Source organism: Chrysemys picta, chromosome 4 (genome assembly GCF_011386835.1).
Source record: "Chrysemys picta bellii isolate R12L10 chromosome 4, ASM1138683v2, whole genome shotgun sequence".
Classification (NCBI taxonomy): Eukaryota; Metazoa; Chordata; order Testudines; family Emydidae; genus Chrysemys; species Chrysemys picta.
In genome coordinates this window covers 1,880,799-1,906,405 of record NC_088794.1, presented here as the reverse complement: position 1 = coordinate 1,906,405, position 25,607 = coordinate 1,880,799, and the positions used below count along the sequence as shown (strand labels likewise).

At 65.4% G+C, this 25,607-nt stretch overlaps 3 protein-coding genes across 3 annotated transcripts; 1 reads left to right on the top strand and 2 right to left on the bottom strand.

The window, feature by feature from the left end:
- The first annotated feature begins 3,742 nt into the window (after window positions 1-3,742).
- PPP4C (protein phosphatase 4 catalytic subunit) lies at window positions 3,743-7,227 on the top strand. Its single transcript, XM_065591085.1, has 9 exons — window positions 3,743-3,882; window positions 4,010-4,112; window positions 4,298-4,349; window positions 4,478-4,528; window positions 5,270-5,371; window positions 5,469-5,642; window positions 5,725-5,851; window positions 6,030-6,219; window positions 6,462-7,227. The coding sequence occupies exons 2-9, from the start codon at window positions 4,015-4,017 to the stop codon at window positions 6,589-6,591; spliced, it is 924 nt and encodes a 307-aa protein (XP_065447157.1). The 5' UTR covers window positions 3,743-3,882; window positions 4,010-4,014; the 3' UTR covers window positions 6,592-7,227.
- Window positions 7,228-9,809: 2,582 nt separating this feature from the next.
- On the bottom strand, window positions 9,810-21,725 carry LOC101941275 (T-box transcription factor TBX6). The gene is made up of 8 exons (XM_065591084.1): window positions 21,493-21,725; window positions 19,181-19,430; window positions 14,337-14,604; window positions 13,988-14,131; window positions 13,818-13,888; window positions 13,571-13,638; window positions 13,176-13,398; window positions 9,810-11,626 (listed from the first exon to the last, which is right to left on the bottom strand). Exons 1-8 carry the CDS (start codon window positions 21,620-21,622, stop codon window positions 11,332-11,334), a joined length of 1,449 nt encoding a protein of 482 aa, XP_065447156.1. The 5' UTR covers window positions 21,623-21,725; the 3' UTR covers window positions 9,810-11,331.
- Window positions 21,726-23,234: 1,509 nt separating this feature from the next.
- On the bottom strand, window positions 23,235-25,284 carry LOC101941000 (protein yippee-like 3; the record flags this gene model as incomplete). Its single annotated transcript, XM_042847632.2, has 3 exons — window positions 23,235-23,717; window positions 24,733-24,841; window positions 25,127-25,284. Coding segments are annotated over 3 exons (357 nt in total), but the record flags the coding sequence as incomplete, so codon positions are not given.
- Window positions 25,285-25,607: the final 323 nt, after the last annotated feature.

Here is a 25,607-nt window from a genome sequence, read left to right as displayed (position 1 = left end):
CCCTCCCGCACCCCAACCCCCTCCTGCACCCCGCCTCAGCCCTGAGCCCCCTCCCACACCCAAAGCCCCTCCCAGAGCTAGCACCCCAATCCCCTGCCGCAGCCCTGAGCCCCCTCCCGCACCCCAACCCCCTCCTGTAGCCCACTCCCCTTCTGCGGCCCTGAGCCCCCTCCCGCACCCCAACCCCCTCCTGTACCCCACTCCCCGTCTGCGGCCCTGAGCCCCCTTCTGCACCCCAACCCCCTCCTGCACCCAGCCCTGAGCCCCCTCCCACACCCCAACCCCCTCCTGTACCCCACTCCCCTTCCGCGGCCCTGAGCCCCCTCCCGCACCCCAACCCCCTCCTGTACCCCACTCCCCTTCTGCGGCCCTGAGCCCCCTCCCGCACCCCAACCCCCTCCTGTACCCCACTCCCCTTCTGCGGCCCTGAGCCCCCTTCTGCACCCCAACCCCCTCCTGCACCCAGCCCTGAGCCCCCTCCCGCACCCCAACCCCCTCCTGTACCCCACTCCCCTTCTGCGGCCCTGAGCCCCCTCCCGCACCCCAACCCCCTCCTGCACCCCGCCTCAGCCCTGAGCCCCCTCCCACACCCAAAGCCCCTCCCAGAGCTAGCACCCCAATCCCCTGCCGCAGCCCTGAGCCCCCTCCCGCACCCCAACCCCCTCCTGTAGCCCACTCCCCTTCTGCGGCCCTGAGCCCCCTTCCGCACCCCAACCCCCTCCTGTACCCCACTCCCCTTCTGCAGCCCTGAGCCCCCTTCCGCACCCCAACCCCCTCCTGTACCCCACTCCCCTTCCGCGGCCCTGAGCCCCCTCCCGCACCCCAACCCCCTCCTGTACCCCAATCCCCTGCCACGGCCCTGTGCCCCCTCCCGCAACCCAACCCCCTCCTGCACCCAGCCCTGAGCCCCCTCCCACACCCAAAGCCCCTCCCAGAGCTAGCACCCCAACCCCCTGCTGCAGCCCTGAGCCCCCTCCTGTACCCCAACCCCCTCCTGTACCCCACTCCCCTTCTGCGGCCCTGAGCCCCCTTCTGCACCCCAACCCCCTCCTGTACCCCACTCCTCTTCTGCGGCCCTGAGCCCCCTCCCGCACCCCAACCCCCTCCTGTACCCCACTCCCCTTCCGCGGCCCTGAGCCCCCTCCCGCACCCCAACCCCCTCCTGTACCCCACTCCCCTTCTGCGGCCCTGAGCCCCCTCCCGCACCCCAACCCCCTCCTGTACCCCACTCCCCTTCCGCGGCCCTGAGCCCCCTTCTGCACCCCAACCCCCTCCTGTACCCCACTCCCCTTCTGCGGCCCTGAGCCCCCTCCCGCACCCCAACCCCCTCCTGCACCCAGCCCTGAGCCCCCTCCCGCACCCCAACCCCCTCCTGTACCCCACTCCCCTTCTGCGGCCCTGAGCCCCCTCCCGCACCCCAACCCCCTCCTGCACCCCGCCTCAGCCCTGAGCCCCCTCCCGCACCCCAACCCCCTCCTGTACCCCACTCCCCTTCCGCGGCCCTGAGCCCCCTCCTGCACCCCAACCCCCTCCTGTACCCCACTCCCCTTCTGCGGCCCTGAGCCCCCTTCTGCACCCCAACCCCCTCCTGCACCCAGCCCTGAGCCCCCTCCCGCACCCCAACCCCCTCCTGTACCCCACTCCCCTTCCACGGCCCTGAGCCCCCTCCCGCACCCCAACCCCCTCCTGTACCCCACTCCCCTTCCGCGGCCCTGAGCCCCCTCCTGCACCCCAACCCCCTCCTGTACCCCACTCCCCTTCTGCGGCCCTGAGCCCCCTCCTGCACCCCAACCCCCTCCTGCACCCAGCCCTGAGCCCCCAATCCCCTCCCACACCCCAACCCCCTCCTGTACCCCACTCCCCTTCTGCGGCCCTGAGCCCCCTTCCGCACCCCAACCCCCTCCTGTACCCCACTCCCCTTCTGCGGCCCTGAGCCCCCTCCCGCACCCCAACCCCCTCCTGTACCCCACTCCCCTTCCGCGGCCCTGAGCCCCCTCCTGCACCCCAACCCCCTCCTGTACCCCACTCCCCTTCCGCGGCCCTGAGCCCCCTCCTGCACCCCAACCCCCTCCTGTACCCCACTCCCCTTCTGCGGCCCTGAGCCCCCTTCCGCACCCCAACCCCCTCCTGTACCCCACTCCCCTTCTGCGGCCCTGAGCCCCCTCCTGCACCCCAACCCCCTCCTGTACCCCACTCCCCTTCTGCGGCCCTGAGCCCCCTTCCGCACCCCAACCCCCTCCTGTACCCCACTCCCCTTCTGCGGCCCTGAGCCCCCTCCCGCACCCCAACCCCCTCCTGTACCCCACTCCCCTTCTGCGGCCCTGAGCCCCCTCCCGCACCCCAACCCCCTCCTGTACCCCACTCCCCTTCTGCGGCCCTGAGCCCCCTTCCGCACCCCAACCCCCTCCTGTACCCCACTCCCCTTCCGCGGCCCTGAGCCCCCTCCTGCACCCCAACCCCCTCCTGTACCCCACTCCCCTTCTGCGGCCCTGAGCCCCCTTCTGCACCCCAACCCCCTCCTGCACCCAGCCCTGAGCCCCCTCCCACACCCCAACCCCCTCCTGCACCCAGCCCTGAGCCCCCAATCCCCTGCCACAACCCTGAGCCCCCTTCTGCACCCCAACCCCCTCCTGTACCCCACTCCCCTTCTGCGGCCCTGAGCCCCCTTCCGCACCCCAACCCCCTCCTGCACCCAGCCCTGAGCCCCCTCCCGCACCCCAACCCCCTCCTGTACCCCACTCCCCTTCTGCGGCCCTGAGCCCCCTCCCGCACCCCAACCCCCTCCTGCACCCCGCCTCAGCCCTGAGCCCCCTCCCACACCCAAAGCCCCTCCCAGAGCTAGCACCCCAACCCCCGCTGCAGCCCTGAGACCCCTCCCGCACCCCAACCCCCTCCTGTACCCCACTCCCCTTCTGCGGCCCTGAGCCCCCTTCTGCACCCCAACCCCCTCCTGCACCCAGCCCTGAGCCCCCTCCCGCACCCCAACCCCCTTCTGCACCCCAACCCCCTGCCACGGCCCTGAGCCCCCTTATGCACCCCAACCCCCTCCTGCACCCAGCCCTGAGCCCCCTCCCGCACCCCAACCCCCTCCTGTACCCCAACCCCCTGCCACGGCCCTGAGCCCCCTCCCGCAACCCAACCCCCTCCTGCACCCAGCCCTGAGCCCCCTCCCACACCCAAAGCCCCTCCCAGAGCTAGCACCCCAACCCCCGCTGCAGCCCTGAGCCCCCTCCCGCACCCCAACCCCCTCCTGTACCCCACTCCCCTTCTGCGGCCCTGAGCCCCCTTCTGCACCCCAACCCCCTCCTGTACCCCACTCCCCTTCCGCGGCCCTGAGCCCCCTCCCGCACCCCAACCCCCTCCTGTACCCCACTCCCCTTCTGCGGCCCTGAGCTCCCTGCCCCAGAGCTGTGAAAGGAGGGAGGGAAGGAGGGAGCCAGGGGCGGGGCCAAGGGGCGGGGCCTGGGCCGGGGGTTCGAGCTGGGCCGGGCCCCGCAGCCCCCACACCCCCTCCCCCCCCGAGGCGGCCGGGGAAACTGAGGCACCCGCGAGCTCCCCGGTGCGGGAGCGGGACGGGGCGTTGCCGGGGGGGGGGGGGGGAATCAGCGAAAGGGGCGGGGCCTGGTGACGTATTTCCGGCTGCCCTTACCGGTGCCGGCCCCCTCAGTGATGTCATTTCCCGCCTCTGCCCGAGCCGGTAGTGTTCTCTCCTTGCGTCATTTCCGTCAACGTCACCAAGTGCCGCTTCGGGTCCCGCCCGGTCCCCTTGGTTGTGACGTCATTTCCTGTCCTCTCTTAGCTTTCCCTTTCCGGCCGGGAAGTGACGCTGTCGCCGGGAGGGGGCGGGGCCAGCCGCGCTCGGAGCCGGGGACGGAGCCCCAGGTGCGGGGGGGTCCGGGGCCGGGGGGGTCAGGAGGGGAGCGGGGGGGGGCCGGAGCGGGGCCGGGGGGGCTGGGGCGGCGCGTGGCCCCTCCCCCCCCGCTAACCCTCCCCCCCCCGCTGTGCCCAGGAGCCATGGCCGAGATCAGCGACCTGGACCGGCAGATCGAGCAGCTCCGGCGCTGCGAGCTCATCAAGGAGAGCGAGGTGAAGGCGCTGTGCGCCAAGGCCCGGTGAGCGCCGGGGGGCCTGGGGGGGCTCGGCTCGGGGGGCAGCGGGGGGGGCCTCGGGGGCGGGGGGCAGGGTGGGGGGGCTCGGCTTGGGGGGCAGGGTGGGGGGCACTGGGGGGCTCTCTGCGGGGGGGGGGGGTTTGGGCACTGGGGGCCCAGCTCTTAAGCTGTTTCTCCCTGTGTGGCAGGGAGATCCTGGTGGAGGAAAGCAACGTGCAGCGGGTGGATTCTCCTGTGACAGTGAGTGGGGGCCGGGGGGGGGGGGGGGACTGGGGTTGGGAGGTGTTGGGGTGCGGGTGGCAGTGGGGAGGGGATGTTGGGGGGGCCTGGTGTCTCCTCCCATTCTCTGTCCTCTCTCCTCCCCCCAGGTGTGTGGGGACATCCACGGTCAGTTCTATGACCTCAAGGAGCTGTTCAGGGTGAGTAGAGACCCCCCCACTGTCCCATCAGCCCCCTCTGCGCTGCCCCCTCCCATCCCATCAGCCCCCTCTGCGCTGCCCCCTCCCATCCCATCAGCCCCCTCTGCGCTGCCCCCTTAGAACATAAGAACGGCCGTAGCGGGTCAGACCAAAGGTCCATCCAGCCCAGTGTCCTGTCAGCTGACAGTGGCCAATGCCAGGTGCCCCAGAGGGAGTGAACCTAACAGCAATGATCAAGTGATCTCTCTCCTGCCATCCATCTCCACCCTCTGACAGACAGAGGCTAGGGACACCATTCCTTACCCATCCTGGCTAATAGCCATTAATGGACTTAACCACCATGAATTTATCCAGTTCTCTTTTAAACCCTGTTATAGTCCTAGCCTTCACAACCTCCTCAGGCAAGGAGTTCCACAGGTTGACTGTGCGCTGCGTGAAGAAGAACTTCCTTTTATTTGTTTTAAACCTGCTGCCCATTAATTTCATTTGGTGACCCCTAGTTCTTGTATTATGGGAATAAGTAAATAACTTTTCCTTATCTACTTTCTCCACATCACTCATGATTTTATAGACCTCTATTATATCCCCCCTTAGTCTCCTCTTTTCCAAGCTGAAGAGTCCTAGCCTCTTTAATCTCTCCTCATATGGGACCCGTTTCAAACCCCTACTCATGTTAGTTGCCCTTCTCTGAGCCCCTCTGCGCTGCCCCCTGGTGTCCCATCAGCCCCTCTCTCCCCACAGGTCGGGGGTGACGTCCCAGAGACCAATTACCTCTTTATGGGCGACTTCGTGGATCGGGGCTTCTACAGCGTGGAGACCTTCCTGCTGCTGCTGGCGCTCAAGGTGAGACCCCCCCCAACTGCCCCATGACCCTCTCTGCCACTGCCCAGCCCCCACTAGCCGCGTCTCTGGGCCCCTGCTAACCCCTCCCCTCCCCCAGGTGCGCTACCCCGACCGCATCACGCTCATCAGGGGCAATCACGAGAGCCGGCAGATCACACAGGTGTATGGCTTCTACGACGAGTGTCTGCGCAAGTACGGCTCCGTCACCGTGTGGCGATACTGCACCGAGATCTTTGACTACCTCAGCCTGTCGGCCATCATCGACGGCAAGGTGCGCCGGGCCGGGCTGGGCTGGGGGGCGGGGGCCAGGACTCCTGGGTTCCTAACCTCTTTCCCCCCCCCCCCCCTTGCAGATCTTCTGTGTCCACGGGGGCCTCTCCCCGTCCATCCAGACGCTGGATCAGATCCGCACGATCGATCGCAAGCAGGAGGTGCCGCACGATGGGCCCATGTGTGACTTGCTCTGGTCTGACCCCGAAGGTATGGCGGGGAGAGGGCTGCATGGCGGGAGAGCGGGTGGGTTATAGGTATTGCAACTGGTCCAGGGATGCGCAGAGGGGTGGGTGCAGGTGCGGTGGTTATGTGCGGACGGGGCTGACGGAGGCAGGTCACGGGGGGCAGGGCTGGTCTCTCACCCCGCTGCCCCCTACCCCCCCAGACACGACGGGCTGGGGCGTGAGCCCGCGGGGCGCCGGGTACCTCTTTGGCAGCGACGTGGTGGCCCAGTTCAATGCCTCCAACGACATAGACATGATCTGCCGCGCCCACCAGCTGGTCATGGAGGGCTACAAGTGGCACTTCAATGAGACCGTGCTCACCGTCTGGTCGGCCCCCAACTACTGCTACCGGTGAGCGCATGGGGGCTGCAGGGGTGGGCTGGGCTGGGCTAGCAGGGGCTGCGGGTCGGGAGTGAGGGGCGCCGGCTGGGCTGGGCTAGCAGGGGCTGCGGGTCGGGAGTGAGGGGCGCCGGCTGTGCTGGGCTGGCAGGGGGCTGCGGGTCGGGAGTGAGGGGCGCCGGCTGGGCTGGGCTGGCAGGGGGCTGCGGGTTGGGAGTGAGGGGCGCCGGCTGAGCAGTGTGCAACACCCCCAGGTGCGGGAACGTGGCCGCCATCCTGGAGCTGGACGAGCACCTGCAGAAGGAATTTATCATCTTTGAAGCTGCCCCGCAGGAAACCCGGGGGATCCCCTCCAAGAAGCCCGTTGCTGACTACTTCCTGTGACACCCCCCCCCAACCTGGGCTGAGGCAGCCCCTGGCTTCCCCTGCTGGGGGATTTGGGGGCACTTGGGGGGCTGATCCAGGCCCCGCTCGTTCCCTGGGGTGTCGAATGTGGGGCCACCCAGAATCCAGCCCTGCTCTGGGTTGAACTGACTGTTACCTCCCTGCCCCCGTCTCGGTGTTACCCTCCCCCTCTGCAGCGCCCCCAAATCGACAGCTGTTTTTGCCAGGCTTCAGTCCCCCGCCTCTTATTTAATATCAGGTTCCCTCCCCCCTGCAACCCCGGCCCGGCTGCGGCAGGGCATCTGCCCTCCCAAACTGGATCCCACATATCGGGGGCGACCCCAAGTCAGTCGGACAGCCCACTATCCTGTGGGTCACCCCACAACTTCATCTCTCCTGAGGGACCAGTTTCTCCACCCACCCTGTCTCTTTGGGGAGGGGGCGCTATTCCTACACCCCCACTTCTCTCTGGGGAGGAGCCCCTCCTGATCTGTCTCCTCTTGACATTTTTATTTCTTCGGTTTAATTATTTTTTCCAATTTTTGCCTTTTTTGTTCATTTTAGATAAAAAACAAAAAAATTCTAATAAAAATGGGAAAAAACAGAAAAAATAAAATAAAAGGACATTTGTACAAAGGATGAAAACATGGTGAGTGGTTAGTTTCCCCCCTGCCGAGCGGGCCAGTTCCCTGCCCTGGGGCCGGATCCAAGCTGGCACCAGGCCCCATTCCCACCCCCCTGAGCCAACCAGTCCCTGCCCTGGGGCCAGATGGGAAATGTGTGGAATTGAGATGCTGGGGCTGGGGGTAGCTTGGGAGGGATTCCTTCCCCGCGCCTCCTGGGCACCCGGCAGAGTCATTTCCCTTGTCTGGGCCGGGGGCCCCTGAAGCACAGAGCCAGGGATCGAACCCAGGATTCCTGGCTCCTCCCCCATTAGCCTTCCTTTAGCTCTTGCGTGTTACCCCTGGGGTGTGCCCTGGACTCGGCAGCGTTTCAGTGTAACATGACCGTGTTTGAACCCCGCCACGCAGCAACTCCAGCGTGTCTGGGGGGGGCGAGCCTGCGGCAGTGAGGACCCCCCGCCCCTACAGAGCCACTGCCTCAGCCAGCCCTGTCAGTGGTGACAGCGCACCGAGCTGGGGCCTGGTATGGCTGGACCCCCAGACAGATAGGGACAACAGGGAGCCCTGGCAGAGGGCAGTGGGGGCACACACAGTCCCTGGCAGTGTGGGATCGGGCGTTGCACTGGCAACCACATCCGTCCTTGAGGCCCCCTGTGTTTCATAGACTCCAGGGGTTGGGGGGGCACTGGGATCGTCTGGTCTGAGCCCCGACCTGAGAACCCCCCGGCTGGGCTGAGCTGCCAGGGCCGGAAAATTCCCATCGGCCTGGGGGGAGCAGCCTCTTTCCAGGCGGGCTTGTCCGGCCGCTGGGGCGCGTCAGCCCTTCCTCGGCGGGAGTGACGAGCCGGGGTAACGATCTGTCCCCCTTGAGCCAGCCCTGTGTTAACCGACCAGCTGGAGCTCCTGGAGTCTCTCCCTCAAGGGCAGGTTTCTGATCCTCCCCAGGGCTCTGCTCTGCCCCCCCCTCAATTGATCAACATCCTCCTGGAGCCTCCGGCCGCAGGGAAATCCCCTCTGCTCCTCCGCGAGATCCCCCGTTTGCAGAGCCCAGAGTGGGAGTGGCCCTTTTGGCCCCAGCATTGCGCTGGGAGTTCCTGTTCTGCTGATTATCCCCCGTTCCCATTGAGAGTCCCTGCGTCCCAGGGCAGAGCCCCCCAGCCTGTACGTGCGGCCGGCTCACGTCCTGCCCAGGGACCAGCATTTACATGTAGCTGGATTCAAACACACCGTGTCTGCTTGTGCCCGTTTACCCAGCATCCAGCTGGCTCTGTACCGGTGACCTCTTCTCCGCGCCACTTCCCACCCCCAATGTCCGGGTCTGCTGCATTCACCAGTAGTGATTTTGTTTTCCTCCAGTCACTGCCAAGATGTTAAATAGCACAGGGCCAAGAACCACTCCCTGCCGCCCCCATTGCAAACAATCCCCCATTTGCAGTTGTGTTTTGAGACCAGTTAGCCACGTTTTAATCCGTTTCACGTGGGCCATGTTCATTTGATACTGTTCTCTGGGTTTAATGGAAACACTGCGGTACTAAGTCAGAGGTCAACGCTATTACCTTTGTCAATCAAACTTGTCATCTCAGCAGAGCGAGTTATCAAATGAGTTTGACAAGATCTGTTTGCCACGAGCCCATGTTGACTTGCATTTAGTCCATTACTCTCCTTTAATGCTTTCTTCATTGAGTCCTAGAGCAGCTGCTCCGTTATCTTGCCAGGGATAAATGTCAAGCTGACTTGGAGGCCTATAATTACCCACGTCATCCCATTTACCCTTTTTCAAAATTTGCACAACGTGCGCTGTCTTCCAGACTTCTGGAACTTCCCCAGTGCTCAAAGACTTACTGAAAATCAGCATTAATGGTCCAGTGATCTCAGCCAGCTCTTTTCAAACTCCCGAATGCAAATTATCTGGAGATGTTGATTTAAAACTATCTAATTTTAAGTTTCAGAGTAGCAGCCGTGTTAGTCTGTATCCGCAAAAAGAAGAACAGGAGTACTTGTGGCACCTTAGAGACTAACAAATTTATTAGAGCATAAGCTTTCGTGGACTACAGCCCACTTCTTCGGATGCATATAGAATGGAACATATATTGAGGAGATATATATACACACATACAGAGAGCATAAACAGGTGGGAGTTGTCTTACCACCTCTGAGAGGCCAATTAATTAAGAGAAAACAAACTTTTGAAGTGATAATCCATCTCCCCTTGTAAGTATTCTCACACTTGTTATCTAACTGTCTGTACTGAGCTAGCTTGATTATCACTTCAAAAGTTTGTTTTCTCTTAATTAATTGGCCTCTCAGAGGTGGTAAGACAACTCCCACCTGTTCATGCTCTCTGTATGTGTGTATATATATCTCCTCAATATATGTTCCATTCTATATGCATCCGAAGAAGTGGGCTGTAGTCCACGAAAGCTTATGCTCTAATAAATTTGTTAGTCTCTAAGGTGCCACAAGTCCTCCTGTTCTTCTTTTATCTAATTTTAGGAGCTTAACATCCTCCACAGCTACTAATGGAACGGAGCGAGTGAGACCGCATCATGTGTTTTCCCCCCACATACAGAAGAGAAATATTGAATGAACACTTCAGCCTTTTCAACATTATTATTCATAACTCCACCATTTCCAGCTAGTCATGGACCAATACAATTGTCAGGATCCTTTTTGTTCCTAACATGTTTAAAAGCTCCTTATTGTCCTTAACTCTGCCGGCCATTGATTTCTTCTTGCGCCCCTTGGCTTCCCTTATCAATTTTCTGCAATTCCTTACTTCTGATTTACATTCATTACTATCAACTTCCCCCTTCTTCCATTTGTTATATATTATTTTTATAGCTGCTTTTACTTCCCCTCTAATAAGCCAGTTGTTTTTTTTAATCAGCACAGTCTTTTTCCTCGACTTTTTGGGTGTCTAGTGAGGTGTTTTTAAATAATTCCCACTTATCATTCACCTTTTTCTGATTAAATTCTTCCTCCCTGCTCATGGGGTTCCTAATTGTCGTCAGCTTTGTGAAATTGGCCCTATTAAAACGCCAAGAATATCTATTGCTGTTCTGGACTTTGTTCTGCTCACACATCATAAATTTGCTCAAGACCTGATCACTTGTACCTAAGCTACTGTTCCCTTCTAGTTCTGCGTCCGTTTCTCTTTATGGGTTAGGACAAGGTCTGACAGTGAATTCCCCCAGGTTGGCTGCATCACTTTTTGAGTTAGGAAATGGTCAGCTATGAATTCCCAGGCTGTTTCAGTCCTGGCAGCATGACCCCGCCAGTGGGGGTCCTGCAGACTGAAGTCCCCCATGAGCACCTGGCTTTTCTCCTACATGTTATAGGGAGGAGCTGCTCCGCCCGTCCCTCGCTGTGATGTGACGGCCTGTAGCCGGCCCCCACGAATACCCAGGCTTGTGCTGTGTCTGCTAGGACGCTGAGCCGTCAGCTTTCGAGCTCCTTTTCTTCCGAGCTATCAGCCAGGAGCACAGAACCACGGGCTCAGCCATTCTCCAGCTTCCGAGGTCCCAATGTCAGCGAGTATCTAGTGCTGGCCTGTCTCAGAGCCACGCCTCATGTCCTGGCTCCAGGCCTGTGAGCCTGGGCCCCTTGCAGCATGAATCCCCAGCCAGGGTCATCTGGCTTCCTTGGACGGTTTCCCCAGACCAGACACACGGATGCCGCTTTGCTGCCTTCCCAGCTTTATTGATTGGGTGACTTGGTTTGTATTGGTTTTTAAAAGGGTAGGAAATGCCCCCATGTTTCCTCATTTCCCCCCCCCCACAAAAAAATCAGCTCCTGGGGGGAGGGGACAGAGGCTGTAGGGGACCATGGGGGGAGCAGATAACAGGGAGGCAGCGATAGCAGGGTTGCTGTGCGGGGGGCAGATAACAGGGGGGAAGAATAGGGGTTGGGGGAGGCAGATAATGAAGAGGGTGAGGGCTGCAGCTCAGGTTGGGGGATGTACATTTCACCCCATCTCTCTGCCCCTATCCAGTAGCTGCAGAGAAGGGTCTGGGCCCCCCCTTGGAATAAATAAGTCAGTTGCAGTGGGGGGTTGCTCCCCTGGGTGAGGGGGCAACCCCATGGCTAGTGGGGTGACAGCTGGGGGGGAGCCCAGCCCTCAGAAGAGGCCCTTGCTGCCCCCCTCGAGGTACCCGGCAGGGGGCCCGGGTGGGGCATAGAGGCGGGGGGGCGGGTAGGGCAGGAACGGGGGGAAGCGGAGGTCAGGTGCGGGGGGGCCGTCCAGCCCTGCCCCCAGCAAGCAGCTGACGTCCAGCCCGTAGGGGGGATAGGTAAGGGGGGGGCCGCTGGTGGTTCTGCAATTTGATTGGTCAGGGGGTGGCTTGGCAGGGGGGCAGCTGGGGTCCCCCATGGGCTTCGGGGCAGCAGCTGCTTCAGGAGCGGCACAGGGTGAGCTGCAGAGAGAAAAGAGTGAGGTTAATGGATCAGCCCAGCAGGGGGAGGATAACGGAAAAGCCTGTTGGGTACCATAGCAGGAGGAGGGATGAAACAGTCCAACCAGGGGGAGGGTAAGGGAACAGCCTGTCAGGTACTATGCAGGGGGAGGGGAACGGAATAGCCCAGCAGGGGGAGGGGAACGGAACAGCCTCCCAGGTACTATACAGGGGGAGGGGAACGGAACAGCCTGTCAGGTGCTATTGGGGGGGGAATGGAACAGCCCAGCAGGGGGAGGGTAAGGGAACAGCCTGTCAGGTGCCATGCTGGGAGGGGTGATGGACCAGCCTGGCAGATGCGGGGGGAGGGCATTAGGACAATGGAGCAGCCCAATAGGTATGGGGGGTGGAGGGGAGGGAATCACAGGACTGGAAGGGGCCTCGCGAGGTATCTAGTCCCGTCCCCTCACTCGTGGCAGGACTAAGTATTATCTGGCCCATCCCTGACGGGGGTTTGTCCAACCTGCTCTTAAACATCCCCAGTGACGGAGATTCCACCACCTCCCTGGGCAATTTATTCCAGTGCTTAACCACCCTGACAGGACGTTTTTCCTGATGTCCAACCTAGACCTCCCTTGCTGCAATTTAAGCCCCTCGCTTCTTGTCCTGTCCTCAGAGGTTAACAAGAACAATTGTTCTCCCTCCTCCTTGTAACAACCTTTTACATGCTTGAAAACTGTTCTCATGTCCCCTCTCGGCCTTCTCTGCTCCAGACTAAACACACCCAGTGTTTTCAATCTTCCCTCATAGCTCATCTTTTTAGACCTTTAAGCATTTTTGTTGCTCTTCTCTGGACTCTCTCCAATTTGTCCACATCCTTCCTGAAATGTGGCGCCCAGAACTGGACACAATACTCCAGTTGCGGCCGTATCAGCGCAGAGTAGAGCGGAAGAATTACTCCCGTGTCTTGCTTACAACACTCCTGCTAATACATCCCAGAATGATGTTCTCTTTTGTTGCAACAGCGTTACACTCTTGACTCATATTTAGCTTGTGATCCATTATGACCCCCAGATCCCTTTCCGCAGGACTCCTTCCTCGGCCATCATTGCCCATTGTGTATGTGTGCAACTGATTGGTCCTTCCTAAGGGGAGCACTTTGCATTTGTCCTTATTGAATCTCATCCTATTCACTTCAGGCCATTTCTCCAGGCAGATCATTTTGAATTGTAATCCTATCCTCCAAAGCACTTGCAACTACAGCTCCCAGAAGGCACGGCGTCACACTAGGGAAATGCAGTGTGATGTCACAAGTGGCTGATTCATGATGCGATATCGAACCAAACCTGAACCCTTTCCAATTGTCCCTGAGGGAGAGTCAAAATGTTTGGGCAACAACTGGAAATTTCCAGCTGGAAATTTAGATTTTTGCGGAAACTGCATTTTTTGACAGACAATTCCTGACCTGCCCGTGACCTCTGACCCCTGGACCCTCCACCCCATGGGTGTAGGTAAGAGGCTCTCCCCTGCCCCCATGACTTTTGGTGCCCAGCATGATCCGTGCACTCACCTGGCGTAGCCGGCAGACCCCTGGGGAGGCTGCAGGCCGTGGAAGGCGGCTGGATGCTGGACATACGCCTCGGCACTGGGGTTCACCCCCCCCAGGGGGCACCCCAGCTCCTCGCTCCCGCCGGGAGGGTAGGAAGAAGAGATGGGGTGGAAGGAGCAGTCAGGGGGGGCTGGTGGCTCTGGGGGAGGGCCCTGGGTGGAGTCACAGGGACCTCGCTTGCAATCTGGGGGAGGAGGAATGCAAAGGGTTAATGTTGGGGCATGGGGGTCTGGAAAAGCGGGGAGGGGGCAGGGAGAGAGGCTGCTGGGATGGTGGAAGGGCTGGTGCATGGGCAGGATGGAGGGGGAGAGGGCGCAACAAGTGGGGGTGCAGTGGGAGGGTTGGGGGTCCCATACCAGCCTCATTCCTGGTAGGTTCGGCCACATCGCCCCTCATCTTCCTCTTGATCCGGGCATCTCGCTCCCTGAGGGGGCAGGGAGAGATGGGGGGTTACTGGGCTGACGGCTCCACTCCCCCCAGTGCCCACCTTCCTCTTCACATCCCCCCAAGGCTCCCCCAATTGGTGCCCCCAAGCTCGCGTCTCCCATCCTAGTATCCCACAGCCCCCTCCACCTCATCCCCCCTCCTTGTGCCCCCCAGCACCTCTTGCTGTTCATGCCGTTCTCCCGGAAGCCTTTGGCGAAGGGGTTACTCTCAATCTTCATCTGGGTGATCTGGAGGGGGCACGAGGGAAGAGGGAGGTGAGTCAGAACCCGGGGGGGGGGGCAGCGGGGTGGTCGGAAATGAGGGGGCAGGAGTGGGGTTGGGCTCACCTTGGGGCTCTGGTAGGCAGTGACGGTGAGGAAGGCCGTCTCAGGAAAGGTGAAGGAGGCACAGCCCCCCCCACGCCCCCCTGGCCCTCCCGCTCCCACCACGTGCACGCGGGGCTGGTAGCGGTGCATGGAGTGCAGGATCAGCTGGGGAAGAGACAGGGGTTAGACATGGGCACCCGCACCCCGCATGCCCCCCTGCTCCCCCACATCCTGCCCACCCCTCACCACCCTAAGCCCCTCACCTCTACCCCTAGGCTCCGCCCCCATCCTCATAGGCTCCGCCCCCATCCTCCTAAGCCCCTCCCTTGCCCTCCTAAGCACTCTCTTTGCCCCACCCCTGCCCACTTACGTGGCCGTGGGGGTCCAGCGTGTTGTTGGTCAGCTTGAGGCGGTGGAAGGACACGGGCTGGCGCATCCAGTGGGCGCCCGAGGCTGGGGAGTCGGGGTGGATGTAGACCCGGTCGGGGGGCGGGAGCTCGGCCTTGCCACTGGCCTCCCAGCGCTGACCCTGCCACTTGTAGCGTGAGGCCCCTGCCGGCACCATGTCCACCAGCAGCAGATACTTCGCCTCGGGGTCCAGCCCCGTCACTGAGACCTTCAGCTGGGGGAACATCCGCCTGCGGGAGGATTCGGGGGGGATGAGGGGGCTCGACGGGGCAGAGGGATACCGGGGTGTGAGAGGCTCGATGGGGCACAGGGATACGGGGTGTGTAGGGATCTATGGGGTGGAGGGATCTATGGGGTGGAGGGATACGGGGGCGTGAGGAGCTCGACGGGGCGGAGGGATATGGGGTGTGAGGGGCTCAACGGGGTGGAGGGATACCGGGGCGTGAGGGGCTCGACAGGGCGGAGGGATACGGGGTGTGAGGGGCTCAACGAGGTGGAGGGATACGGGGGCATGAGGGGCTCGATTGGGCGGAGGGATATGGGGTGTGAGGGGCTCGATGGGGCGGAGGGATACAGGGGGTGAGAGGCTCGACGGGGTGGAGGGATACCGGGGCGTTAGGGGCTCGACGGGGTGGAGGAATACGGGGGCGTGAGGGGCTCGACGGGGCGGAGGGATATGGGGTGTGAGGGGCTCGACGGGGTGGAGGGATACGGGGGCGTGAGGGGCTCGACGGGGCAGAGGGATACCGGGGCATGTAGGGATCTATGGGGTGGAGAGATGTGGGGGCGTGAGGAGCTCAAGGGAGCAAAGGTGTGAGAGGCTCGACAGGGCAGAGGGATATGGGGTGTGTAGGGATCTATGGGGCGGAGGGATATGGGGTGTGAGGGGGCTCGACGGCGGCGTGAGAGGCTCGACAGGGCGGTGGGATACGGGGGCGTGAGGGGCTCGACGGGGTGGTGGGATATGGGGTGTGAGGGGCTCGACGAGGCAGAGGGATACCGGGGCGTGAGGGGCTCGACGGGGCGGAGGGATACGGGGGCGTGAGGGGCTCAACGGGCCAGAGGGATACCGGGGCATGAGGGGCTCGACAGGGCGGAGGGATATGGGGGGTGAGGGGCTTGATGTGGTGGAGGGATACGAGGGGTGAGGGGCTCAACGGGGTGGAGGGATATGGGGTGTGTAGGGATCTATGGGGCGGAGGGATATGGGGTGTGAGGGGGCTCGATGGCGGCGTGAGAGGCTCGACAGGGCGATGGGATACGGGGGCGTGAGGGGCTCGACGGGGTGGTGGGATATGGGGTGTGAGGGGCTCGACGGGGCGGAGGGATACGGGGCGTGAGGGGCTCGACGGCGCGGAGGGATACGGGGGCATGAGGGGCTCGACAGGGCGGAGGGATACGGGGGCGTGAGGGGCTCGACAGGGCGGAGGGATATGGGGGGTGAGGGGCTTGATGTGGTGGAGGGATACGAGGGGTGAGGGGCTCAACGGGGTGGAGGGATACCGGGGCATGTAGGGATCTATGGGGTGGAGGGATATGGGGTGTGAGGGGCTCGATTGGGCGGAGGGATACCGGGGCGTGTAGGGCTCGACAGGGCGGAGGGATACCGGGGCATGAGGGGCTCGACAGGGCGGAGGGATACGGGGTGTGAGGGGCTCAACGAGGTGGAGGGATACGGGGGCATGAGGGGCTCGATTGGGCGGAGGGATATGGGGTGTGAGGGGCTCGATGGGGCGGAGGGATACAGGGGGTGAGAGGCTCGACGGGGTGGAGGGATACCGGGGCGTTAGGGGCTCAACGGGGTGGAGGAATACGGGGGCGTGAGGGGCTCGACGGGGCGGAGGGATATGGGGTGTGAGGGGCTCGACGGGGTGGAGGGATACGGGGGCGTGAGGGGCTCGACGGGGGCAGAGGGATACCGGGGCATGTAGGGATCTATGGGGTGGAGAGATGTGGGGGCGTGAGGAGCTCAAGGGAGCAAAGGTGTGAGAGGCTCGACAGGGCAGAGGGATATGGGGTGTGTAGGGATCTATGGGGCGGAGGGATATGGGGTGTGAGGGGGCTCGACGGCGGCGTGAGAGGCTCGACAGGGCGGTGGGATACGGGGGCGTGAGGGGCTCGACGGGGTGGTGGGATATGGGGTGTGAGGGGCTCGACGAGGCAGAGGGATACCGGGGCGTGAGGGGCTCGACGGGGCGGAGGGATACGGGGGCGTGAGGGGCTCGACGGGGCGGAGGGATACGGGGGCGTGAGGGGCTCAACGGGCCAGAGGGATACCGGGGCATGAGGGGCTCGACAGGGCGGAGGGATATGGGGGGTGAGGGGCTTGATGTGGTGGAGGGATACGAGGGGTGAGGGGCTCAACGGGGTGGAGGGATATGGGGTGTGTAGGGATCTATGGGGCGGAGGGATATGGGGTGTGAGGGGGCTCGACGGCGGCGTGAGAGGCTCGACAGGGCGGTGGGATACGGGGGCGTGAGGGGCTCGACGGGGTGGTGGGATATGGGGCGTGAGGGGCTCGACGGGGCGGAGGGATACGGGGGCGTGAGGGGCTCGACGGCGCGGAGGGATACGGGGGCGTGAGGGGCTCGACGGCGCGGAGGGATACGGGGGCATGAGGGGCTCGACGGCGCGGAGGGATACGGGGGCATGAGGGGCTCGACGGCGCGGAGGGATACGGGGGCATGAGGGGCTCGACAGGGCGGAGGGATACGGGGGCGTGAGGGGCTCGACAGGGCGGAGGGATATGGGGGGTGAGGGGCTTGATGTGGTGGAGGGATACAAGGGGTGAGGGGCTCAACGGGGTGGAGGGATACCGGGGCATGTAGGGATCTATGGGGTGGAGGGATATGGGGTGTGAGGGGCTCGACAGGGCGGAGGGATACGGGGGCGTGAGGGGCTCGACAGGGCGGAGGGATATGGGGGGTGAGGGGCTTGATGTGGTGGAGGGATACGAGGGATGAGGGGCTCAATGGGGTGGAGGGATACCGGGGCATGTAGGGATCTATGGGTTGGAGGGATACGGGGGCATGAGGGGCTCGATGGGGCGGAGGGATACAGGGGGTGAGAGGCTCGACGGGGCGGAGGGATGGGGGGTGATGGGCAACGTGGGGCAGAGGGATACGGGGGCATGAGGGGCTCGACGGGGCGGAGGGATATGGGGCGTGAGGGGCTCGACGGGGTGGAGGGATACGGGGGCGTGAGGGGCTCGACGAGGCGGAGGGATATGGGGGCGTGAGGGGCTCGACGAGGCGGAGGGATATGGGGGCGTGAGGGGCTCGACAGGGCGGAGGGATACGGGGTGTGAGAGGCTCGACGGAGCAGAGGGATATAGGGTGTGTAGGGATCTATGGGGTGGAGGGATATGGGGGCGTGAGGGGCTCGACAGGGCGGAGGGATACGGGGTGTGAGGGGCTCAACGAGGTGGAGGGATACGGGGGCATGAGGGGCTCGATTGGGCGGAGGGATATGGGGTGTGAGGGGCTCGATGGGGCGGAGGGATACAGGGGGTGAGAGGCTCGACGGGGTGGAGGGATATGGGGTGTGTAGGGATCTATGGGGCGGAGGGATATGGGGTGTGAGGGGGCTCGACGGCGGCGTGAGAGGCTCGACGGGGTGGAGGGATACCGGGGCGTTAGGGGCTCGACGGGGTGGAGGGATATGGGGTGTGAGGGGCTCGATTGGGCGGAGGGATACCGGGGCGTGTAGGGCTCGACGGCGCGGAGGGATACGGGGGCGTGAGGGGCTCAACGGATCAGAGGGATACCGGGGCGTGTAGGGCTCGACGGGGTGGAGGGATATGGGGGGTGAGGGGCTTGATGTGGTGGAGGGATACGAGGGATGAGGGGCTCAATGGGGTGGAGGATACCGGGGCATGTAGGGATCTATGGGGTGGAGGGATACGGGGGCATGAGGGGCTCGATGGGGCGGAGGGATACAGGGGGTGAGAGGCTCGACGGTGCGGAGGGATACGGGGGGGTGATGGGCAATGTGGGGCAGAGGGATACGAGGGCGTGGGGGCTCTATGGGGCAGAGCGATATGGGACGTTAGCAGCAATGGGGTTGGGGCAATAAGGGCAGAGGTCTGAGGACTACAGGTGGGTGACAAACATGGGGGCGTGGAGGGATATTGTCTAGGCGAGGTGGCGGAGGGATACAGGGGCGCAGGGACTCTATGGGGCAGAGGGCACGGGGCGATATAGAGGGCAGGAGATGAGATGGCGGAACTATATGTGGGTGGAGGGATACAGGGATGTCGGAGGAAGGCCAAAGGGGTCGGGGATATCCTGTGACCCCTAAAATACAGCCTGGCTCCCCCACCTCTGCTCCCCCTGGGCTCCTTCCCTCCCCCACAGCTCCCCCACGGACCCTTCCCCTCATGGACCCCCACCCCAGAGACCCCCCCCATGGACCCTTCTCTCCCCCATGGCCCCCTCACCCCAGAGACCCCCCCCATGGACCCCCGACTCCAGAGACGCCCCCCCGGGGGTCCCCACCCCAGAGACCCCACCACGGACCCTTCCCCCCATGGACCCCCACCCCAGAGACCCCCTCCATGGACCCTTCTCTCCCCCACGGCCCCCTCACCCCAGAGACCCCCCCCATGGACCCCCCACTCCAGAGACGCCCCCCCGGGGGTCCCCACCCCAGAGACCCCACCACGGACCCTTCCCCCCACGGGACCCTCCCCAAGAACCCCCCACCCCAGAGACCTCCCCTATGGACCTTTCCCTCCCCCAGGGCCCCCCACCCCAGAGACGCCCCCACGGACCCTTCGCTCCCCAGGGCCGCCCCACCCCCCCTTACCGCCCCGACTTGGTGATGATCATCTCGGTGCCCAGGGCGCAGAACCGCTTCCACAGCTCCCGGTTCTCCAGGCTCATCCGCACGCTGGGGGGCAGGCGGGGGGGCTCGGCCGGGGGCAGCTGCTGCCCGCCCCCGTAGGGCAGGGGTGGGGCAGGCAGGGGCCCCGAGGGTGAGGGGCCCAGGAGCCGCCCAGCCCGGTCCAATGCGGGGCAAAAGGGCTCGAACTTGGGGGCTGAGACGCCGTCCAGATCTGGGGGAGCAGAGACCGTCAGAGAGGGGCTGTGGGTCGGGAGTGGGGGGCACCAGCGGACTGGGGGGGTAGGGCTGGGCTAGCAGGGGCTGCGGGTCGGGAGTGAGGGGCACCGGCAGAGCTGGGGGGGGGGCAGGGCTGGGCTGGCAGGGGCTGCGGGTCGGGAGTGAGGGGCACCGGCAGAGCTGGGGGAGGCAGGGCTGGGCTGGCAGGGGGCTGCGGGTCGGGAGTGAGGGGCACCGGCAGAGCTGGGGGGCAGGTCTGTGGTAACGGGGGCTGCGAGTCGGGAGTGAGGGGCACGGGTGGACACTGGGGGGGCAGGGCTGGGATAACAGGGGCTGCGGGTCAGGAGTGGGGGACACGGGCGGACTGGGGGGGCAGGGCTGGGGTAACGGGGGCTGCGGGTCGGGAGTGGGGGTCTCCAGAGCTGCTGGGGGAACAGGTCTGGGGTAACGGGGGCTGCGGGTCAGGAGTGGGGGGTACCAGAGCTGCTGGGGGGGGGCAGGTCTGGGGTAATGGGGACAGTGGGTCGGGAGTGGGGGGCACCAGCGGACTGGGGGGGGGGTAGGGCTGGGGTAGCGGGGGCTGCGGGTCAGGAGTGGGGCCACCAGAGCTGCTGGGGGAAGAGGTCTGGGGTAACGGGGGCTGCGGGTCAGGAGTGGGGGGCACCAGAGCTGCTGGGGGAAGAGGTCTGGGGTAACGGGGGCGGTGGGTCGGAGTGGGGGGCACCAGCGGACTGGGGGGGCAGGTCTGGGGTAATGGGGGCAGTGGGTCGGGAGTGGGGGGCACCAGCGGACTGGGGGGGTAGGGCTGGGGTAGCGGGGGCTGCGGGTCAGGAGTGGGGGGCACCAGCGGACTGGGGGGGGCAGGTCTGGGGTAATGGGGGCGGTGGGTCGGGAGTGGGGGGCACCAGCGGACTGGGGGGGGTAGGGCTGGGGTAACGGGGGCTGCGGGTCAGGAGTGGGGGGCACCAGAGCTGCTGGGGGGGCAGGTCTGGGGTAATGGGGGCGGTGGGTCGGGAGTGGGGGGCACCAGCGGACTGGGGGGGTAGGGCTGGGGTAGCGGGGGCTGCGGGTCAGGAGTGGGGGGCACCAGCGGACTGGGGGGGGCAGGTCTGGGGTAATGGGGGCGGTGGGTCGGGAGTGGGGGGCACCAGCGGACTGGGGGGGTAGGGCTGGGGTAGCGGGGGCTGCGGGTCAGGAGTGGGGGGCACCAGCGGACTGGGGGGGTAGGGCTGGGGTAATGGGGGCGGTGGGTCGGGAGTGGGGGGCACCAGCGGACTGGGGGGTAGGGCTGGGGTAGCGGGGGCTGCGGGTCAGGAGTGGGGGGCACCAGCGGACTGGGGGGGGCAGGTCTGGGGTAATGGGGGCGGTGGGTCGGGAGTGGGGGGCACCAGCGGACTGGGGGGGTAGGGCTGGGTAGCGGGGGCTGCGGGTCAGGAGTGGGGGGCACCAGCGGACTGGGGGGGGCAGGTCTGGGGTAATGGGGGCGGTGGGTCGGGAGTGGGGGGCACCAGCGGACTGGGGGGTAGGGCTGGGGTAATGGGGGCGGTGGGTCGGGAGTGGGGGGCACCAGCGGACTGGGGGGGGCAGGTCTGGGGTAACGGGGGCGGTGGGTCGGGAGTGGGGGGCACCAGCGGACTGGGGGGGTAGGTCTGGGGTAACGGGGGCGGTGGGTCGGGAGTGGGGGGCACCAGCGGACTGGGGGGTAGGGCTGGGGTAGCGGGGGCTGCGGGTCAGGAGTGGGGGGCTCGGGGGGGTCACACATTCTGAGGCTGCAGTAATCTCACATCTCGCTGCCAATCCCGCCATTTGGTCACTATCTGGTGCTAAGAGCCCAGCTGTCCGCGGGGGGGGGGGGGGCAGGGGGCTCTCCAGACACCCCGTGCGGTGCCCCAGGGAACCCCACTGGTCTGCCCCTTGTTCCCCCTCTGCCCCCCGAATCCCGTGTCCCCGCATCTCCACCTGTGCTCCCCAGCTGCCCCTTGGGTCCCCCCCAGATCCTTGTGTCCCCTCCCCCACCTCTCTCGGCTCCCCTTCCCCAGCCCCCCCGTCCCGCTCACCTGGGTAGCGGAAACCTTCGTACTGGGGCCCCTGCCCCTGGGGGAAGCCTGCCGGGAGCCCCCCATGGGGAGCGGGGCGCAGTGGGTAGGACCCCCCGAACTGCGGGAACATCTCCGACGGATGGTACATGCCGAGGGGCCCGGACACCTGGGTTCTCTCCTGGCTCCGGGAGGGGAGTGGGGATAGTGGTTGAGGGAGGGAGGGGGGGGGGCTGGGAGCCCGGACGCCTGGGTTCTCTTGGCCCAGGGGACGCAGCGCGGCTCTGCTCTGGCTCTGGCCGCTCCCCTGGGCGCAGCCCCCTATTTATGGGCCTCCCGAGGAACTTTGAAGTGAGACCCCAAATGGCACGTTGAGAGCGGGAGGGGCTAGAGGCCGGGGGGGCTCTGGGGCAGCCCGGGGGGCAGCGGCTGGGGGGTCGGGGGGAGGGGACTTCACAGGGACAAGCGAAAGTGGCAGATGCACAGGACTGCGGGGCCTGGGAGCTATGGTGCCCCCCCCCCAGGCCCGCCGGTGCCCCTCACTCCCGACCCGCAGCCCCCTGCCTCCCAGTCCCGCCGGTGCCCCTCACTCCCGACCCGCAGCCCCCTGCCCCCCCGACCCTCCCAGTCCCGCCGGTGCCCCTCACTCCCGACCCGCAGCCCCTGCCCCCCCCCAGACCCTCCCAGTCCCGCCGGTGCCCCTCACTCCAGACCCGCAGACCCCTGCCCCCCCCCCCCCCAGGCCCTCCCAGTCCCGCCGGTGCCCCTCACTCCAGACCCGCAGCCCCCTGCCAGCCCAGCCATCTCCACCGGTGCCCCTCACTCCCGACCCGCAGGCCCCTGCCAGACCCCCAATCTCCACCGGTGCCCCACACTTCCGCCCCGCAGCTGTGCCGGTGCCCCACACTCCCGACCCCCCCCCCCGTCCTGGTTCCTCCCGCTTGAAGCCACCTAATTGCCTAATTAACACCCTGGCTCCAAAGTGGCTTGATTGATCCTGGCCGGGTTTACAAGGCTGGGGGGCCGGGCGGGGGGAATCATTTGTCATCCAGCTGTTTTCACAGCTGTGCCAGACAGCTGCAAGAGGGGCGGGGGCTGGGAGCCAGGACTCCTGGGTTCTCCCCGGCCCCCGCGCTGGGATAGGCCAGGGGAGGGGTTGGTGGGTTAGAGCAGGGGGACTGGGGGCCAGGACTCCTGGGTTCTCCCCGTGCTGGGAGAGGGCAGGGGAGGGGCTGGTGGGTTAGAGCGGGGCAGGGGGGTGGGAGTCAGGACTCTTGGGTTCTCCCCGCGCTGGGAGAGGGCAGGGGAGGGGCTGGGGGCCAGGACTCCTGGGTTCTCCCCGTGCTGGGAGAGGGCAGGGGAGGGGTTGGGGGTTTCGGAGTTTGACAGCTCCCTGTAGCTGCCGAAGGGGCTCCGGCGCCCCGTGGCGTCCAGGGAAGGGAAAACCAGCCTCTCTCTGCGCCCGCCACTACAGCCAGGGGCAACATGCACCCCACTTATTTGGGGGTCTCTGATCCCCCTTGACCTTCTCCAATGGGGCAGTGGCACAGGGCGCTCCCCGTACCCTGCTGCCCCACAGGCTGCCAACCCCTGGCCCGGGACCCATGGCAGATCTTCCAGCCCGTTGGCCCATGATCCTTTGCACCCCCGCACCGAGCCTTTGGAGCTGGGGGGGGGGTTCTCCCAGCCCCTGGGGGCCCCTGTTACCCTATAGCGCAGCGCAGCGCCCCCTGCTGGGCACGGAGCAGACACCGGCGCACTCCCATTGGAAGCTGTTTTATTTACACACGACGGATTCACACTCAATACTGTACAGCCCCCCCTTTGCGCCCAGCCCCCCGACACAACACAGCATCTAAGGGGGTCCCCCTCCCCCTCCCCCCTAACGGTGGGCGTGTCCTGCCCCCCCCCCCCAGAATGCTCAGTAAAGTCCCCTCCTCTCACGGAGTGCTCCTGGGTGGGGAGGTCTCCATAGCAACCGGGAGGGGCGCCCCATCCCTGCTGGAGGGGAGCAGCTTTGGGATGGGTCTCCATGGAAACGGTGCCAGGGAGCCCCCCCTAACTGATGCTGCAAGGCCCCGCCTTGCTGCTGGTTTCCATGGGAACGAGGGTGCGAAGCCCCGCCCCCCGCTGCGGTGGGGTTTGGGGGGCCAGGGTCAGTCCCAGCCGTTGTCCTTGATCATGTGGCTCAGCTCGATGATGTATTTCCCCTCCTTGTACTTCTGGCTGCTCTCGAAGGCTTGTTCCTGGGGGGAGGGAGCCTGCATCAGCGGGGGGGCCCCCACCCCCGGGCCCAGCCCCCCAGGGCCCATGCACCAGCGCCGTGAGGGCAGGCGCTCTGGGAGGAGGTGGGGGTCGGATCAGGGGGTGGCAGAGGGACCCTGGAGGCCAGAGAGGGGTCAGGGTCTCTGGGAGCGGGGCTGGGGGGGGAATGGGGTGTCATTCAGGGCAGGGGCATTCTGGGGGGTCTCTGGATGGAGGGGCTCAGGGGGAGCAGGGGGTCCCTGGGGGGAGCAGGGGCGCTCTGGAGGGCTCGGGGGTCCCTGGGGGGGAGCAGGGGCACTCTGGAGGGCTCGGGGGGAGCAGGCCGTCCCGGGGGGCAGGGGGAGCAGGGGTGTTCTGGAGGGCTCAGGGGTCCCTGGGGGGGGAGCAGGGGCGCTCTGGAGGGCTCGGGGGGAGCAGGCCGTCCCGGGGGGCAGGGGGAGCAGGGGCGCTCTGGAGGGCTCAGGGGTCCCTGGGGGGGAGCAGGGGCGCTCTGGAGGGCTCGGGGGCAGCAGGGGGTCCCGGGGGGCAGGGGGAGCAGGGGTGTTCTGGAGGGCTCAGGGGTCCCTGGGGGGGAGCAGGGGCGCTCTGGAGGGCTCGGGGGGAGCAGGGGTTCCGGGGGGCAGGGGGAGCAGGGGCGCTCTGGAGGGCTCAGGGGTCCCTGGGGGGGAGCAGGGGCGCTCTGGAGGGCTCGGGGGGAGCAGGGGGTACCAGGGGGCAGGGGGGAGCAGGGGTGCTCTGGAGGGCTCGGGGGAGCAGGGGGTTCCGGGGGGCAGGGGCGCTCTGGAGGGCTCGGGGGGAGCAGGGGGTTCCGGGGGCAGGGGCGCTCTGGAGGGCTCGGGGGGGCAGGGGGTTCCGGGGGGCAGGGGGAGCAGGGGCGCTCTGGAGGGCTCGGGGGGAGCAGGGGGTTCCGGGGGGCAGGGGGTTCCGGGGGGCAGGGGGAGCAGGGGCACTCTGGAGGGCTCGGGGGGGTCCCTGGGGGCTCCGGGTCCCACTCACGTATTTCCAGCCCAGCGTGGTCTTGCAGCTCTCACAGTGGATGTCCGATACCGCGTGCAGCCCTGTCAGCAGCACCCGCTCCTCAGCCGGCCCACACCCCACATTCACCCTGGGGAGGGGGGGAGAGGTCAATGCCCGGACACCTGGGTCCTACCCCCCCATCCCAGGCGCTCTTGCCCTCCCCAGCAGGCTGGGAACCCTGCATGGATAAATCCCCAGATGCCTGGGTCCCATTGCCGTCCCGGTCTCTGGGAGCTGTCCCGGACACCTGGGTCCCATTGCTGTCCAGGTCTCTGGGAGCTGTCCCGGACACCTGGGCCCATTGTCTCCCAGTCTCTGAGAGCTGTCCCGGATGCCTGGGTCCCATTCCCTGCCCACCCCCAAATGTACTCACACTGAGTTGAAGAGATAAGCTCTTCCCTGACTCCCCTTGGAAAGACTGGAATAAAAGACAAGAGGGTCTTTAAACCCAGCGAGCCCCTCCCCCACCCAGGCTGAGCTCCCCCCACAGTCGCGCTGCTCCCCCAATCCTCCCCCACCACTGAGCCCAGATCACTTATTAACCGGCTCAAACTCAGTTACCCCTTCACAGCCACGGGAGTGGGGGGCACCGGCAGAGCTGTGGGGCAGGGGCCCAGGGCTGGCAGGGGCTGCGGGTCGGGAGTGAGGGGCACCGGCAGAGCGGGGGGGGGGCAGGGCTGGGCTAGCGGGGGCTGTGGGTCGGGAGTGAGGGGCACCGGCAGAGCTGGGGGGGGGGGCAGGGCTGGGCTGGCAGGGGCTGTGGGTCGGGAGTGAGGGGCACCGGCAGAGCTGGGGGGGCAGGGCTGGGCTGTCAGGGGCTGTGGGTCGGGAGTGAGGGGCACCGGCAGAGCTGG